Consider the following 15,802-nt stretch of genomic DNA (forward strand, 5'->3'; position numbering starts at 1 on the left):
GCCTTGTTCTGCCACTGCCTGAGGCCCCTGGGCTCGGCACCAAACCCACCCGCGGGGTCCTTAAAATGCCTGGGGCTGGTCCTGTGCTGCGGAGCTGGGCCGGGCTCCTGGGCCGGAGGGAGCTGAGGGCAAGTGGTCAGCGCTGCAGAGAGCCAGCTCTGCCCAGGAGCAGCTCCTCTGCAAAGGGCAGCAGGGCCGAGGGCACTGCCTGCAGGCACCGAGGGCACAGGAGCCGGGCACAGCGAGGGCAGAGGCAGACGGCCCTGGGAGGGTGCTGAGAGCTCAGAGGAGGAGAAACCTTGCCAGCCCGTGACACCGTCGGTCTGTGGGTGCGGGGCAGGGCAGCTGCAGGTGGCGGAGGGATGTGGTGCAGCCGGCACAGCCCCAGGAATGTCCCTCCTGTCCAGAGGAGGAGGCCGTGCTCCCGAGCAGGGCTTCCCTGCTGCGCTGCCAGAGGGACAGGCCACGGCTCTGCCTTCTCCCGGGGACGGCTGCGGGGGGGTGCAGCCGCGGGTGCAGCCGCGGGTGCCCAGGGCTGTCCTTCCGAGCAGGGTCCCTGCACCCCCGGGGCTGCGTGCTGGGGCAGGGACTCTGCCGCCGGCCAGGGTCAGCACTCAGCCTGCCCGGGGAGCTGCCCACGGCGCCGGGGGGAGCAGCTGTGGGGGGCAGGAGAGACCCCCGGCAGGGCAGGGTCCTGCTGCTGTGGAGAGAGAGGCTGCTGCGTGGGGCAGGGCTGCTCCCAGCCCCACATCACCCCCAGGACACGGGCAGAGGCAGCATTTCAAGAGGAAGCCCAAGGCAGGGATTACTACCAAGAGAAGGAGCTTGCTTATGGCTGGGTTTACAATCTCCTGCTTTTGCAGAATTTGGGGAGAGAAATGGGAAAGGAGTTCTCGCGCTTGCAGAAGGCACTGAGACACCGGAGCTGAAGCCCCGAGTGAGCAGCATCTCTGACAGCAGCTTCCTAAAGTGCCTTCAGCCACTCCCCCGCCTCTGGACAGCACCAGCATCACCCATCAGGGTTGCTCTGACCTGCCCTTTTCGACCTGGGAACAGGAATATGCGCCCAGGCAGTGCCCTGCTAACAGGCAGGTTTCTCTAAGCGCCAAGGTGAGTGCACAGAGCTTGGGACGGGGTCTGTCCGTGCTGACAGGGAAAGACCTGGCACAGGGAAGCACCTTCCAGGGGGAAAAACTGCAGAGAGCGGGGCTACGGCCCGGCAATGAGAGGAAATGCAGACAGAAACGTGGGAGGGAGAGTTCAGAAATCTCCATCTCATCCCCTCCAGTGCAGAGCCCTTCCTCTGAGCAAGCCCCCCTGCCTCCTCCTCTCCCACCAGCGAAGCCTCTGCTCTCAGGGCAGTGGGGTCCAAGGCAGGACCCTCCTCCTCTCAGCCCAAGCTGCAGCAGAGCCGGGGTGCAGCTCTGCAGCCCCGTGCCCAGTGCCCTCTGCAGAGCTCCGGGGCTGGGAGCAGCCGCCCGGCAATGTTGGTGTCTGGGAGGAGGCAGCACAGCGGCGGAAGGGTAACGCTGTCCTGGGGCTGCCCTGCCCTGGCCGCTCTCAGCAGCACCCTCACTGCATTTCACTTGTCTCCCACTTGTCTGTGTTACGAGCCGTGTGTGTCCTTGCCTAGAGTTGGGGTGCTGAGACTTGGAGAGGGGGTGACACATGTAGTGCTCTGCACGGGATCCCTCTGCTCTCAGCAGTGTCTGGTTGTGTTCCAGGGTCACGTAAGAATGTCATTGCCCTCCCTGTCATCAAAGACAAGCCCAGGGCAGCTCCGAACAAGCTGGTGGGACAGAGCAGCTGCCCGCACTCTGCGCTAAGCCGCAGGCTGTGCTCCTTCCCTCACAGGACTTGCTCTGATCTCCCTGGGTGCAGCAGAAATGCTGGGCGTTTCTCACCTCCAAGAACACTCCCCAGGTCAGATGGGGGAGATCTAAAACACCCAGACCTCTCAAACTCGTTCCTTAGCCCTGGGAGTGCAGGTGCTGACATCCCTTCTGCATTACAAAGGATTGCATCTGAGAAAGTCAGACCCCAGCTCTGGCTCCTACCCCCCATCCCCACAACTCCACTGCTGCATAGCAGGGCTGGCTCCTGGGCAGCCAGCAGGCAGAGGCCCCGCTCCCCACGGCACAGAGTACCAGCTAGAGATCCAGGCACGGAGCTGACAGAAGTTCCCCGACAAAAGGAAAAATGAGATGTGTGGGTGTGCAGTGGGGACAGGGGTGTTGGGAAAGGGCTTTGGTTTTGCTCAGAAAAGTCTGCTCTAACTTGTTAACCACACTGTAAATAACACTGTTGTTTCCCCCTTGGTCAGTCCCCATGTCCAGAGGTAGCAGATGTCCAACGGCAGCTCCGTCACCGGGTTCCTCCTCCTGGCATTCGCAGACAGACGGGAGCTGCAGCTCCTGCACTTCTGGCTCTTCCTGGGCATCTCCCTGGCTGCCCTCCTGGGCAACGGCCTCATCATCACCGCCATCGCCTGTGACCACCGCCTGCACACCCCCATGTACTTCTTCCTTCTCAACCTCTCCCTCCTCGACCTGGGCTCCCTCTCCACCACTCTCCCCAAAGCCATGGCCAACTCCCTCTGGCACAACAGGCACATCTCCTACCTCGGATGTGCTGCCCAGCTATTTTTCTTTGTCTTCTTTTTTGGAGCAGAGTTTTCTCTCCTCACCATCATGGCCTACGACCGCTACGTTGCCATCTGCAACCCCCTGCACTACGGGACCCTCCTGGGCAGCAGAGCTTGTGCCCACATGGCAGCAGCTGCCTGGGGCTCTGGGTTTCTCTATGCTCTGCTGCACACAGCCAGCACATTTTCACTGCCACTCTGCAAAGGCAACACCCTGGGCCAGTTCTTCTGTGAAATCCCCCAGATCCTCAAGCTCTCCTGCTCACACTCCTACCTCAGGGAAGTTGGGCTTATCGTGGTTGGTGTCTGTTTGGCTTTTGGGTGTTTTGTTTTCATTGTGGTGTCTTATGTGCAGATCTTCAGGGCCGTGCTGAGGATCCCCTCTGAGCAGGGACGGCACAAAGCCTTTTCCACGTGCCTCCCTCACCTGGCCGTGGTCTCCCTCTTTGTCAGCACAGGCACATTTGCCCACCTGAAGCCCCCCTCCATCTCTTCCCCAGCCCTGGACCTGGTGGTGTCATTTCTGTACTCGGTGGTGCCCCCAACACTGAACCCCCTCATCTACAGCATGAGGAACCAGGATCTCACTGATGCCCTGAGGAAACTGGTAGCCAGATGGTATTCTGAAGCAATAAACTGCTCATCTTCTTCATAGCCGTTATAATATCACTCTGTATAAACTCAGCCTGTCTGCTTTTTCTGTTGGTTTTGGTGGTATTTTATTTGTAATGATGTTGTCATCCCCTTCCTAATTCACTGTCTGCTTTTCTGTTCTGAATGAGTGGCTGCGTAAATGAGGAGCCATGATCTGTGTGTGTTTTAACAAAGTAAAGTGCTTGCAGTGATGTTTTTTCTTCTGAGTTCCTTCCTCTGAGAATTTTTTGGAGCTGCAGGGACAATTCCTGTGTGAGAGGTGGAGGGGAAGAGAGTTCCCGCGTGGCTGCCCTGCCAGGGAGCGCTTGGTCTTCCAGAGATGTTCTCTTCTCACTCCCATACTCTCTTTCTGACCCCTTGGGTTTGGTGTCAGGCCTGAGGGCTCTGGCACCTCGGTCACGCTCCTGCTGCACGGCAGTCCTGTGACGCAGGCAGGGACAGGCACTGGGCACTTGTGTGACAGAGCCAGGCTGCTCGAGAGCAGTTCCGTCATGAAAGAGGATCTGCTCAGGGCAGTGCCTGAAGGCTGAGCTCTTCCTCCAAACCTGGTGTCAAGAACACGCCCAAGCAATTGGCCCGCAGAGGACAACCCCAGTGACCAGGTGACCCGTGTGATTTGCAGGGTGGGGGCACGCAGCAGTGTCCTCGCACAGCCAGGCCTCCGGGGACAGACTTGAAGGTCCAGGGTCTGGCCGGTGCCCGTCTTCACTGGACACACTGGGGCAGCTGCCTGTGCTGGTCTGGCTGGGACAGAGTTAATTTCCTTCCTGGGAGCTGGTCTGGGGCTGTGGTTTGTTTTCCTGCTCTAAGCAGTGTTGGTAAGGCAGGGCTGTTTCCGTTATTGCTGAGCAGGGCTTACACAGAGTCAAGGCCATTCCTGCTCCTCACCCTCCCCACCAGTGAGCAGGCCGGGGGTGCACAGGGATCTGGGAGGGGACAGAGCTGCGAGAGCTGACCCCGACTGACCAAAGGGATGTTCTGTACCTTACGGCATCCTGCTCAGTTATCTAAACCTGGGGAAGAAGGATGAACGTGGGCACATTCAGAGCTGTGGCTTTTGTCTTCCCAAGGCACCGTTACGTGTGATGGAGCCCTGGTGTTCTGGAGATGGCTGAAGCCCTGCCTGCCAACGGAAAGAAGGGCATAAATTCCGTGTTTTCCCTCGCTTACATGTGTGGCTTTTTCTTTGCCTACTAAACAATTGTCTTTATACCACGAGTGTCCTCACCCTGACGCCTTGGATTGTCCCCCTCATCGCACCCAGGCAGTGAGTGAGCGGCTGTGTGGGCTCGGGTGCTGGCTGGGTTAAACCGTGACGCTGCCCCAGGGCGATCATCACAGACTAGCACCTCCCGCTGCCATGTGCAGCACTGGCCGCTCACCCCAGCCGGGGGAGGTTCCTTCTCCCTCCGCAGAGGGACACAAATGACAGGTCAGACGTTCCCATTTGCGGTGTACAAGGAGATGTAAGCATGCACACCATGTGTGTGAGGTGAGGGAGCACAAATACCAGCAGCTGTTCCCGGGGCTGCCGTGGGGGTGTGTGGGACAAACAGTGTCATGAGGTCACTTCACACTGACGGTAACATCCCCTGGGAAACCACCTGAATGCGGCACTGGGAGGGGTTTCCTTGAACACCTTGAATTTCTCACTGAGCATTTAATACGGGAGTATGTTTGATTTTATGTTTAGTTTCTTGTATTTTCAGTTTACAGCAGGAGCGATGGCAGCATTCTCTAACTGATGTTGCTGCAGGGGGTCTCCTCCTGCTGTCGGGAGGGGTAGGACCCGCTGCTCCTGCAGGTCAGACACTCCATGGACAACCTGATTCCTCACCCCCCAGCCCGGCCATTTCTCCCACCGGCCCCTGGCACTTGCAGCCCTTCTCCTGACATCAGACCTCTCCAGCCCAGCTGCAGCGGGAGGTTACAGCTCCTCTGCACCAGCTCCCACTGGCTTCCCTCAGAGACCCGCCTGCACACGGGCACAGCAGAATTTCTCTCCCTTGCAGACAAACAGAAGGAAAACATGGGGAAGTTTATTTACTAAACACCAACCGCCACTGCTCAGCTGTGTGCTGAGGGGAAGCTGCCTCCACTGCGGGTCACCATCCCCGGGGGAGAACCTCACTAGCAATGTTTCAGACAGATCCATGGGACATGAGAGACATGAACCCCATGGAGGAGGTGCTGAGGAGAGAATGAGACTGCTGAGAGACAAGGGCAGGCTTTAGCTCCCTGAAGCTCAGAGCTTCAGTTTCTGTTAATGCACTTCCTAGACATTCCCACTGGGTCACGGTGGAAAACCATCATCACCGTATTCCAAGTTTTCAGTCACCTCAGCTGAGGAAAAGTTGCTAACAATTTTTTTAGAACTGTCAGGCAGTTCTTCCCTTTGCAGGCAGAGCTCAGCTGCCTGACCATGGACATCGAGTGCCCCTTGCAGACGCCCCGGGGGATCTGGCGGATTTCCCTGGGACTGGCCGCTGTCACCCAGGCCAGGAGGTCTCCTGCAGGAGAGCAGAGCCCCTGGGGAGCTGCTGGGAGAGGCCGGGCAGAGGGGCCCAGGACACCTGCCCTGCCCCCGGGCATCTCCTTCCCTGCGACTTAGGGCAGCGGTGTCCTGCAGCTACACCCCTCCCTGCTTCTGGAAATATTTTTGTACTTAAAATCATAATTAAAAAAATGTTCATGAAGTGCTTCAAAGATTGGTATAGCAAAACAAAGCAAAGCTAAACAAGGACAGCAAACACAGAAAAATGGAAAAAAAGCTGATAATAAAAACTATTCTTTGATCGTCTTCTTTCCTCATTTCTTCTTTGTTCCATTTTTACTGACATTTTCCAAACATTTCTGTCATAGTCAGGCCTGCAGCATAAAAGACAGATATTTCGGTGTCTTGCAGAGGTCCCGGCACACTAAACCCCTCCCCGGCCAGCAGCACCCTTGCCGCTCCTCACCCCTCGCACAGAGTCCCCACTAAGGTGGCAGCTCTCTCACTGACACGAGGAAGCTGGGGGACCACCCGCAGCGAAGCCCCCTGGGTTGGGGTGGCCAGATTTGCCCTTGTCTGAACTCATCTGTGTTACAGTGTCTGCCCAAAGGGGTCTCTGCATCACCCATGAACACTCCCTTTGTATTCCCTCCAGGGCAAACGAAGAGTCACTCCTGTGTAGGTGAAGAGAGGGAGGAGACTGTTCTCCCCCAACATCAGGCACCTCCAGGCAGATGTCTGTGTCAAATCCCGTTGTCTGGACATCCCCTCCTAGTCAATGGAGAGAGAGGAGTTGTCTCCTCTGAGGTGTCTGGAGATCCTTTTCCTGGTGGCCAGGGAATGCTCCAGCAGGGTTCCCACAGGTCCAGGGTCACCCTTCCAAGCACCCTGTGGGTACTTCTCCTACCCCAGAGCATCTCGGAGAGCAACAGCTGATGGATGTGGCAAAGGAATTTCTCAAAGGAATTTGCTCCTTCACCTTCTCAGGGACCGAGATCTGTGTCTGCCATTTCCCACCCTGTTTGCCCTGACGTTTCAAAGGTGGCCAGGAGCAGCCCTGCAATGACCCCAGCCAGCTCTCCCAGCACCCTGGGGCACATCCCCTCTGTCCCATGGACCTGTGTGTGCCAAAGAGGTGTAAGTGCTCCCCAGACACCCCTTCCCCGGCAATGGTGCAGCCCTGCCTGCACGGATGTTGGTCGGAGACTCAAGTGCCGGGGAGGTCTGGGGGCAGATCTGACCAAGAGAAGAGGATGGGAAAATGAGCACCTCAGCCTTTTCCAGGAATTTGCCGTTACACGTCCTGCCCCACTGAGCCCTGAGACTCCGTTTGTGTCCAGCCGACTCCTTGTTCTGACAGTGAAATTACGAGGACCTTGTGGTTACTCTCCCCACTTCTTGCTAGTTCCAGCCCCAGCGGAGCTTGGGTGTTCCTGCCCCCACCCCTGTACCCCAAGGCCATGTCTGTACCTGCCTCCTGGTCAACGTGTTTCCCTTCCACCCCTGTGCAATGTCTTCTGGTGTGGAAACCCTTCAATCGGAAGATTCCTCTCCATCCCCACCACCTCCAGATAGGACCACCTCAACCCACAGAAGGTCAGACTGAGGTGTTGCTGGGCTTTGATGGTGGTGTCTGTGATCATCCAAGAGGGCTCCGTGAATCGTGGCTCTCCGTGATCAGGACAGTCAGATGCTGAACCACGTGAAATGTGCTGTGCTGCAGCCAAGGCTGTCCTTGGGCTGTTTGTCTTTTTTCTCTGCCATGGTCACTGCAGCCACGGCTGCCCTCCGCATTCACATCCTTATCCAGTTCTGCCTTGTTCATGAGCATCGGAGTGCAGCCCCAGACAGGCATCACCTGCCTGTGTCCAAAAAGGGAGGGCTGAGGACCCCTCTGTTCCAGCCCCCGACCGGCTGCAGCAGGCCGGAGGGCAGGCCCCGCTCATGGACACCCTGCTCAGCCCCGTCTGCTCCGGAGCAGACTGACACCAAGCAGCATCGCCCCTCAGATCCACCGCCGGGACTGCGGCTTGGAGGGGGCTCACCTGGAAAGAAGCCCCCAGGAGCGAGCCGGTACCCGGCTGTGTGAGGGCTGAGCAGGGGCCTGGAGGCCAAGGCAACCAAGGAACCAAGCGCTTTCAATTTCTGTGAGGATGAATTACAGTGGAGGAGGCTGAAGACTCACTGTCCGCTGCAAGAGGAGCCTGTACGAGCAAGAGTGGGCAGACACCCAAAGAGTGGTTGTCAAAAACACGGGGAAACAAATCCCAAGTGGAGTCCACGTGGCATGGGAGTGCACCAGAAGGGGAAACTCCTTGCTGTCCATGAACAGTGGGAACGTATTTCAGTCACAGGTGGCATTCAGCTTCCCTGATTCTGAGAACCTACGAGTAGGAGCTCCAGGGTGCAGACCGTGGCCTTTGGGGGTGTTGCAGCTGGATGCAGTGAGGCGCAGGGGTGATGTAGAGCTGTCTGAGGCACGGCCTCCCAGGCGCCCCTTGCAGTCAAAGCAGGGTCAGGTGTATGGTGAGACTTGGTTTCTTAAGGCTTGGTCCATCTGGGTCGTGAAAGCCTGCAAGGATGGAGAACTTCACAGTCTCTCAGGGGGACCAACGCTTGTTCCAGTGCTTGGCTCGCCTCGTGGTGACAAAGGGGAGGCCCCCCTGGCTGTGCGGTGCCCCGCAGCCATCCCTTCTCCAGGCTGAAGAAGCCTGTCAGTAGGAGCCCTTTCCCTGAGCAGAGGCCTGGGAGACCTTTCAGGGAAGACACAAGCAAAGGCACCGCTGAGCCCCTCATCCCCATGGGTCTCTGCTGCTGTGAAACCCCCTCCCCATTCAGCAGCAACTGCCATGGGCCTTGTTCAGCCTTTTCCTGCAAACGCAGTGACTGAAGCTCTGCATTTTGCTCTTGATGTTGCCCGCAGCCCCCCTCAGCTCCAGGGGACCTTCGGCTTTCCTAAACAAATGCCCTCAGCTCAGGTCATATTTATAAATTCCTCCTTCACAGCCAGTCCTTGCTTCCACCTCCTGATGGTTGTGTTGTAGCCCCCACCTGTGACCCATCCCTGCACCAGGGCAGCCCCACTGGCCAACACATGCCCCCACGGCCCCTCATCAGACACTGCCCAGGACAGGGTGTGTTTGGGTTGGGGAAATATCCCCCACCAGAGCCCCCATGCCAGAATCCCACCAGCTGTCCTGCTTCTGCAGCCCCCGCAGAGCCTGGCCCCAGCCAAGCCCCAGCCATGTCCCACACAAGGGTTCCCAGACAGCCCTGCTCTGGGCTCTGCCCAGGTCTGGGCAAGAGAGAGGCTGGGGCAGGGCTGGCTCCTCCCCCAACACAGGGACCAAGACCGTCCCGAGGAAGGAGATGGGCACAGGGCAAAACAACCCATAAAATGGGGTGAATTGCCAGTGCTGGGAAGGGCTGAGGGGAGGCGCTGGGGGTTAATAAATGCCTTGGCACACCTTGTCAGTCAGCCCATACCACCAAGGGCACAGACAGGGCTCTTCTCTCCTACACCTGCAGGTCTTGGTTTCCTTCCATGGTACCTGGGTCTGCACCACACACCCCCTGCGGTGTGTCCTCTCCCTGCATGGTCACACACCTCAGCTGACACGGGTGCTGTCCTCTCCTGGGCACTTTCCAGCCAAGACCAGCCCTTCCCCAGCTATTCCCATCTCCACTGCCCGCTCCACATCTTAGCCCCACAGAGGAGCTCAGTCAGGGCGCTGGAGAGCTGTGGGCACCCACACCACAGCCCCAGCCCCTCTGAAGGACACAGCGGCTGCTGGAGGGCAGAGAGGGGTCTCAGCCTCCCCATGAGCCCTAGGGCTGAAGGTTCACCATGGCATGAGGAAATGGAGGTCAGTGAAACTGCAGGGCTCCTGGTCTCAGGTCCGGGAGATCCTGTACCTAGGCACCACAGGCTGACTGTGCCCCTCTGTGTCCAGCCCTCTCCCCAGGCCAGAACAAGAGTCCTGGCCAGGTGACAGAACATCCCATCCTGACCACATGTCTGCAGAAAGAGGTTTCTCTTTTTCAGGGACTCCTTGCTACACACACAGAGAGATGCTCCCTTGCTCTCCTCCAGCAACATCCCTGCTCCCCAGAGATCCTTTCCCCACGTGAGAGTGTCTGTGACCAGCCATTCCTGGCTTCCTTCCCATCCTCCCTGCAGGGCCCCAAGCTGGCAGTGCTGCTCTGCAGAACAAGGGGACTCTGCTGCCCTGGGAACATGGGGTGATCCTCCACTGGCCACACCGGTGGCGATGGGGAGCAGAGCCAGCTAGTCGGGGCTCACTGCTGCTGAGGCCCTTCCCATCTTCCCTGGATGGCTCAGGGCCAGGATGGGGATGGGAAGGATCGTGGGGTGTCTCCAACAGCACAAAAGACAAGGGAGAGCTGCACCACATCCAGCCTGTGGGCTTTCCAAGAGGGTGGCCTGAGACACCGCTTTGGTGTCCCTTTGCCTGGTGGCTCCTCATAGCCTCTCATGCAGTCCTCTCGTTAACCCATGCTGTTCTCAGGTTCGTGTCTTCCTTCAAGAGACTCCACCTTGCACGGTCATTTACTTCATGAGGGAACACTCACTGCTCCACCAGAGTCACACACTGTCCCTGGGCACCCCTGAGCTCTCCTGGCAGCTCCTTTGATGTATTACCACCACCAGCTTTGGAAGAGATGTCCAGGCTTCTGGCCCTGCCCTGAGGAGCCCTTTTGTTTATGGTGGTGCTGACACGGAGGCCAGCTCTGACACACCGTGGTTCACATGGCCTGCTCCTGCCTGCAGCCACAGGGGTGCCACTGTGGACAGAACAGGACTGTCAAAAGCTACACAAAAGCTTGGGGGTGACACAAACGCAAGGGCAGAGCAGGACAGTGTGGCAGTGAGGAGAGCCCAGCACTGCAAAGGCCACGTCCTGCTGCTGCCCTTGGCCGCAGCTCACAGGCAGCAGAGAGGCAGTGCCTGCTGAGGCAGCGAGGGGCAGCCCCGAGGGGCACTGGGGCTGCTTCTCCATGGGGCAGCTGGGCCCTTGGCCCCTGAATCCCTTCTGCCTGCCGGGTTTGGTCCCAAGGTGCCAGAGCAGATCTAAGAGATGGAGTAAAGGCAAATGATTAAGTTACGGCTTCTTTAGCTGAGAAAAGAGCCCGGTTCCTTCTGTGGTTTTGGCTACACAGAGAGAAAAAACCTTTCCAAACATAAGAAGTTGTATGAAGAATACATAAGTATAAATAATTATGTTTAAAAAAGAAATACAAACATCTCTAAAGTAAAGCAAAAGTAGAACAAAAGATAGGATTTTACTGAATCCTGGGAGTTACACGGGTGTGATGGGTGCCTATTAATGCTCCAGAAAAGTGTATTCGTATAATCTCCTCAGGGCATCCTTGATCTCCTGGTTCCTCATGCTGTAGATGAGGGGGTTCAATGCTGGAGGCACCACCGAGTACAGAAATGACACCACCAGATCCAGAGATGGGAAAGAGACAGAGGGGGGCTTCAGGTAGGAAACCATGACAGTGCTGACAAAGAGGGAGACCACGGCCAGGTGAGGGAGGCACGTGGAAAAGGCTTTGTGCCGTCCCTGCTCAGAGGGGATCCTCAGCACGGCCCTGAAGATCTGCACATAGGACACCACAATGAAAACAAAACACCCAGAAAGTAAACAGGCACTAACCAAGATAAGCCCAACTTCCCTGAGGTAGGAGTGTGAGCAGGAGAGCTTGAGGATCTGGGGGATTTCACAGAAGAACTGGCCCAGGGTGTTGCCTTTGCAGAGTGGCAGTGAAAATGTGCTGGCTGTGTGCAGCAGAGCATAGAGAAACCCAGAGCCCCAGGCAGCTGCTGCCATGTGGGCACAAGCTCTGCTGCCCAGGAGGGTCCCGTAGTGCAGGGGGTTGCAGATGGCAACGTAGCGGTCGTAGGCCATGATGGTGAGGAGAGAAAACTCTGCTCCAAAAAAGAAGACAAAGAAAAATAGCTGGGCAGCACATCCGAGGTAGGAGATGTGCCTGTTGTGCCAGAGGGAGTTGGCCATGGCTTTGGGGAGAGTGGTGGAGAGGGAGCCCAGGTCGAGGAGGGAGAGGTTGAGGAGGAAGAAGTACATGGGGGTGTGCAGGCGGTGGTCACAGGCGATGGCGGTGATGATGAGGCCGTTGCCCAGGAGGGCAGCCAGGGAGATGCCCAGGAAGAGCCAGAAGTGCAGGAGCTGCAGCTCCCGTCTGTCTGCGAATGCCAGGAGGAGGAACCCGGTGACGGAGCTGCCGTTGGACATCTGCTACCTCTGGACATGGGGACTGACCAAGGGGGAAACAACAGTGTTATTTACAGTGTGGTTAACAAGTTAGAGCAGACTTTTCTGAGCAAAACCAAAGCCCTTTCCCAACACCCCTGTCCCCACTGCACACCCACACATCTCATTTTTCCTTTTGTCGGGGAACTTCTGTCAGCTCCGTGCCTGGATCTCTAGCTGGTACTCTGTGCCGTGGGGAGCGGGGCCTCTGCCTGCTGGCTGCCCAGGAGCCAGCCCTGCTATGCAGCAGTGGAGTTGTGGGGATGGGGGGTAGGAGCCAGAGCTGGGGTCTGACTTTCTCAGATGCAATCCTTTGTAATGCAGAAGGGATGTCAGCACCTGCACTCCCAGGGCTAAGGAACGAGTTTGAGAGGTCTGGGTGTTTTAGATCTCCCCCATCTGACCTGGGGAGTGTTCTTGGAGGTGAGAAACGCCCAGCATTTCTGCTGCACCCAGGGAGATCAGAGCAAGTCCTGTGAGGGAAGGAGCACAGCCTGCGGCTTAGCGCAGAGTGCGGGCAGCTGCTCTGTCCCACCAGCTTGTTCGGAGCTGCCCTGGGCTTGTCTTTGATGACAGGGAGGGCAATGACATTCTTACGTGACCCTGGAACACAACCAGACACTGCTGAGAGCAGAGGGATCCCGTGCAGAGCACTACATGTGTCACCCCCTCTCCAAGTCTCAGCACCCCAACTCTAGGCAAGGACACACACGGCTCGTAACACAGACAAGTGGGAGACAAGTGAAATGCAGTGAGGGTGCTGCTGAGAGCGGCCAGGGCAGGGCAGCCCCAGGACAGCGTTACCCTTCCGCCGCTGTGCTGCCTCCTCCCAGACACCAACATTGCCGGGCGGCTGCTCCCAGCCCCGGAGCTCTGCAGAGGGCACTGGGCACGGGGCTGCAGAGCTGCACCCCGGCTCTGCTGCAGCTCGGGCTGAGAGGAGGAGGGTCCTGCCTTGGACCCCACTGCCCTGAGAGCAGAGGCTTCGCTGGTGGGAGAGGAGGAGGCAGGGGGGCTTGCTCAGAGGAAGGGCTCTGCACTGGAGGGGATGAGATGGAGATTTCTGAACTCTCCCTCCCACGTTTCTGTCTGCATTTCCTCTCATTGCCGGGCCGTAGCCCCGCTCTCTGCAGTTTTTCCCCCTGGAAGGTGCTTCCCTGTGCCAGGTCTTTCCCTGTCAGCACGGACAGACCCCGTCCCAAGCTCTGTGCACTCACCTTGGCGCTAGAGAAACCTGCCTGTTAGCAGGGCACTGCCTGGGCGCATATTCCTGTTCCCAGGTCGAAAAGGGCAGGTCAGAGCAACCCTGATGGGTGATGCTGGTGCTGTCCAGAGGCGGGGGAGTGGCTGAAGGCACTTTAGGAAGCTGCTGTCAGAGATGCTGCTCACTCGGGGCTTCAGCTCCGGTGTCTCAGTGCCTTCTGCAAGCGCGAGAACTCCTTTTCCATTTCTCTCCCCAAATTCTGCAAAAGCAGGAGATTGTAAACCCAGCCATAAGCAAGCTCCTTCTCTTGGTAGTAATCCCTGCCTTGGGCTTCCTCTTGAAATGCTGCCTCTGCCCGTGTCCTGGGGGTGATGTGGGGCTGGGAGCAGCCCTGCCCCACGCAGCAGCCTCTCTCTCCACAGCAGCAGGACCCTGCCCTGCCGGGGGTCTCTCCTGCCCCCCACAGCTGCTCCCCCCGGCGCCGTGGGCAGCTCCCCGGGCAGGCTGAGTGCTGACCCTGGCCGGCGGCAGAGTCCCTGCCCCAGCACGCAGCCCCGGGGGTGCAGGGACCCTGCTCGGAAGGACAGCCCTGGGCACCCGCGGCTGCACCCGCGGCTGCACCCCCCCGCAGCCGTCCCCGGGAGAAGGCAGAGCCGTGGCCTGTCCCTCTGGCAGCGCAGCAGGGAAGCCCTGCTCGGGAGCACGGCCTCCTCCTCTGGACAGGAGGGACATTCCTGGGGCTGTGCCGGCTGCACCACATCCCTCCGCCACCTGCAGCTGCCCTGCCCCGCACCCACAGACCGACGGTGTCACGGGCTGGCAAGGTTTCTCCTCCTCTGAGCTCTCAGCACCCTCCCAGGGCCGTCTGCCTCTGCCCTCGCTGTGCCCGGCTCCTGTGCCCTCGGTGCCTGCAGGCAGTGCCCTCGGCCCTGCTGCCCTTTGCAGAGGAGCTGCTCCTGGGCAGAGCTGGCTCTCTGCAGCGCTGACCACTTGCCCTCAGCTCCCTCCGGCCCAGGAGCCCGGCCCAGCTCCGCAGCACAGGACCAGCCCCAGGCATTTTAAGGACCCCGCGGGTGGGTTTGGTGCCGAGCCCAGGGGCCTCAGGCAGTGGCAGAACAAGGCGGGTGCCTGTCAGAAAGTGAAACTCTGATGCCAACTCCCCAGGCCATGGCAGTGTTAATGTGTCCCCGTGAGGACCATTACTGACAAAGCCTCCCCAGGGCTGCTTAGAGCTGAGAGCGCCAGGCAGAGCTGACAGGTAAACAAAGGCCATGGCAAGGTGGAACAGATTCTGAGTGACCCTCCATGTCTTACATTAAACACAAGGGCCAAGACCTGACCCCAGCCCCTGGGAGGGGGAATCCCGTCCCTGCCCCATTGCTCAGGGCCCTTCCTGGGGCAGTGTCATGTGGGGACGGGCAATGCCAAGGGCAGGACCATGGTCCAGCACCTCCCAGGCTCTCGGCTGGGGAAGGGGAGGCCACGAGACCCAGTGCTGGGAGGGGAAGGGGCTTCCTCATGGCCACCAGTGGCAGAGACACCAGCCAGAGCCAAGGGCAGAGAGAGCTCAGCTCTGCTGGGGCACTGTCAGAGTTTCCTCATCCCTCTCTTGTCCCCACCCCAAGGTGTCCCACGGTGACCCACACCTGCACCTCTTTCTTTGCAGGCTGGAGATGTCCACCCGGCTGCCACACCTTGCTCTCACCTCAGCATCTCCCTTCCTTTCCTGAGATCTCCCCGTCCTCCCTGCCTGCTCCGTGAAACACAAAGCCTGGGGCTGCTCCAGTCTCCCTCGGGGTGACCTGTTCCACCACAGCCCTGCCCTTCCAGGGACATTGCTCTGTGCCCGCTCTGGGCCTCCCCACCTGCACTCTGTGGCATTAGTTCTTGCTCCTGCTGTATCTCCCTACAAAGAGAACTCCCCCATCTCTGAACTCACCCCTCGCTCCCTCTCAGGCTACTTCTAGAGTGTCTGAAGCCTCCACACCGCTGGGCAAACGGTGTCCAGCTCCCTCAGCCACCCCACACAGGGCACATGTAGAACATCCCCAGCCCCACCCTGGCAGACCTTCTGGGCCTGATGGACAGTGCCCTGTAGAAGAAGTCATCTCTCAGGTTTCAGAAGGGGCAGAGCACATCTAGGGGCAATGAATGCACTCAGGGACACACGTACCTTCACCCTTCCCCTCTCTGAACTTCCTTGCCGATTTGCTTCATCAACCAACAGAGAAACAAATGTTCTTCCTCGCTGGAATCCCCTCTGCTCACAGCAGTGTGCGTGCTAGTTTGGGCACCTTCTGCATGTGCTGAGTGTTTCCCACTGGCGGCCGCACGCAAAGATCAGCACCGGGCTGTGTGCCGCCCGCTTCTCTCTGCAAGATGCCCAGACTGGAAGGTCTGTCCTGGGGAGGCAGCTGTACCTTAGCTGGGGGTATTTCTGTCATCGGCAGCACTCATTTCATTCTTGTCACAGACAGAGCTCTGTGGCCCCAGTGGGGTGGGCCACCTCT

At 58.6% G+C, this 15,802-nt stretch overlaps 2 protein-coding genes across 2 annotated transcripts; one reads left to right on the forward strand and one right to left on the reverse strand.

The window, feature by feature from the left end:
- The first annotated feature begins 1,376 nt into the window (after window positions 1-1,376).
- LOC141974171 (olfactory receptor 14J1-like) lies at window positions 1,377-3,299 on the forward strand. The gene is made up of 2 exons (XM_074933509.1): window positions 1,377-1,399; window positions 2,324-3,299. Exon 2 carries the CDS (start codon window positions 2,346-2,348, stop codon window positions 3,297-3,299), a length of 954 nt encoding a protein of 317 aa, XP_074789610.1. The 5' UTR covers window positions 1,377-1,399; window positions 2,324-2,345.
- Window positions 3,300-11,137: 7,838 nt separating this feature from the next.
- Window positions 11,138-12,076, reverse strand: LOC141974184 (olfactory receptor 14J1-like). The gene has a single exon (XM_074933522.1). It carries the CDS (start codon window positions 12,068-12,070, stop codon window positions 11,138-11,140), a length of 933 nt encoding a protein of 310 aa, XP_074789623.1. The 5' UTR covers window positions 12,071-12,076.
- Between the last annotated feature and the right edge of the window lie 3,726 nt (window positions 12,077-15,802).

This window comes from Athene noctua, unplaced genomic scaffold (genome assembly GCF_965140245.1).
Source record: "Athene noctua unplaced genomic scaffold, bAthNoc1.hap1.1 HAP1_HAP1_scaffold_34, whole genome shotgun sequence".
NCBI classification, from domain to species: Eukaryota; Metazoa; Chordata; class Aves; order Strigiformes; family Strigidae; genus Athene; species Athene noctua.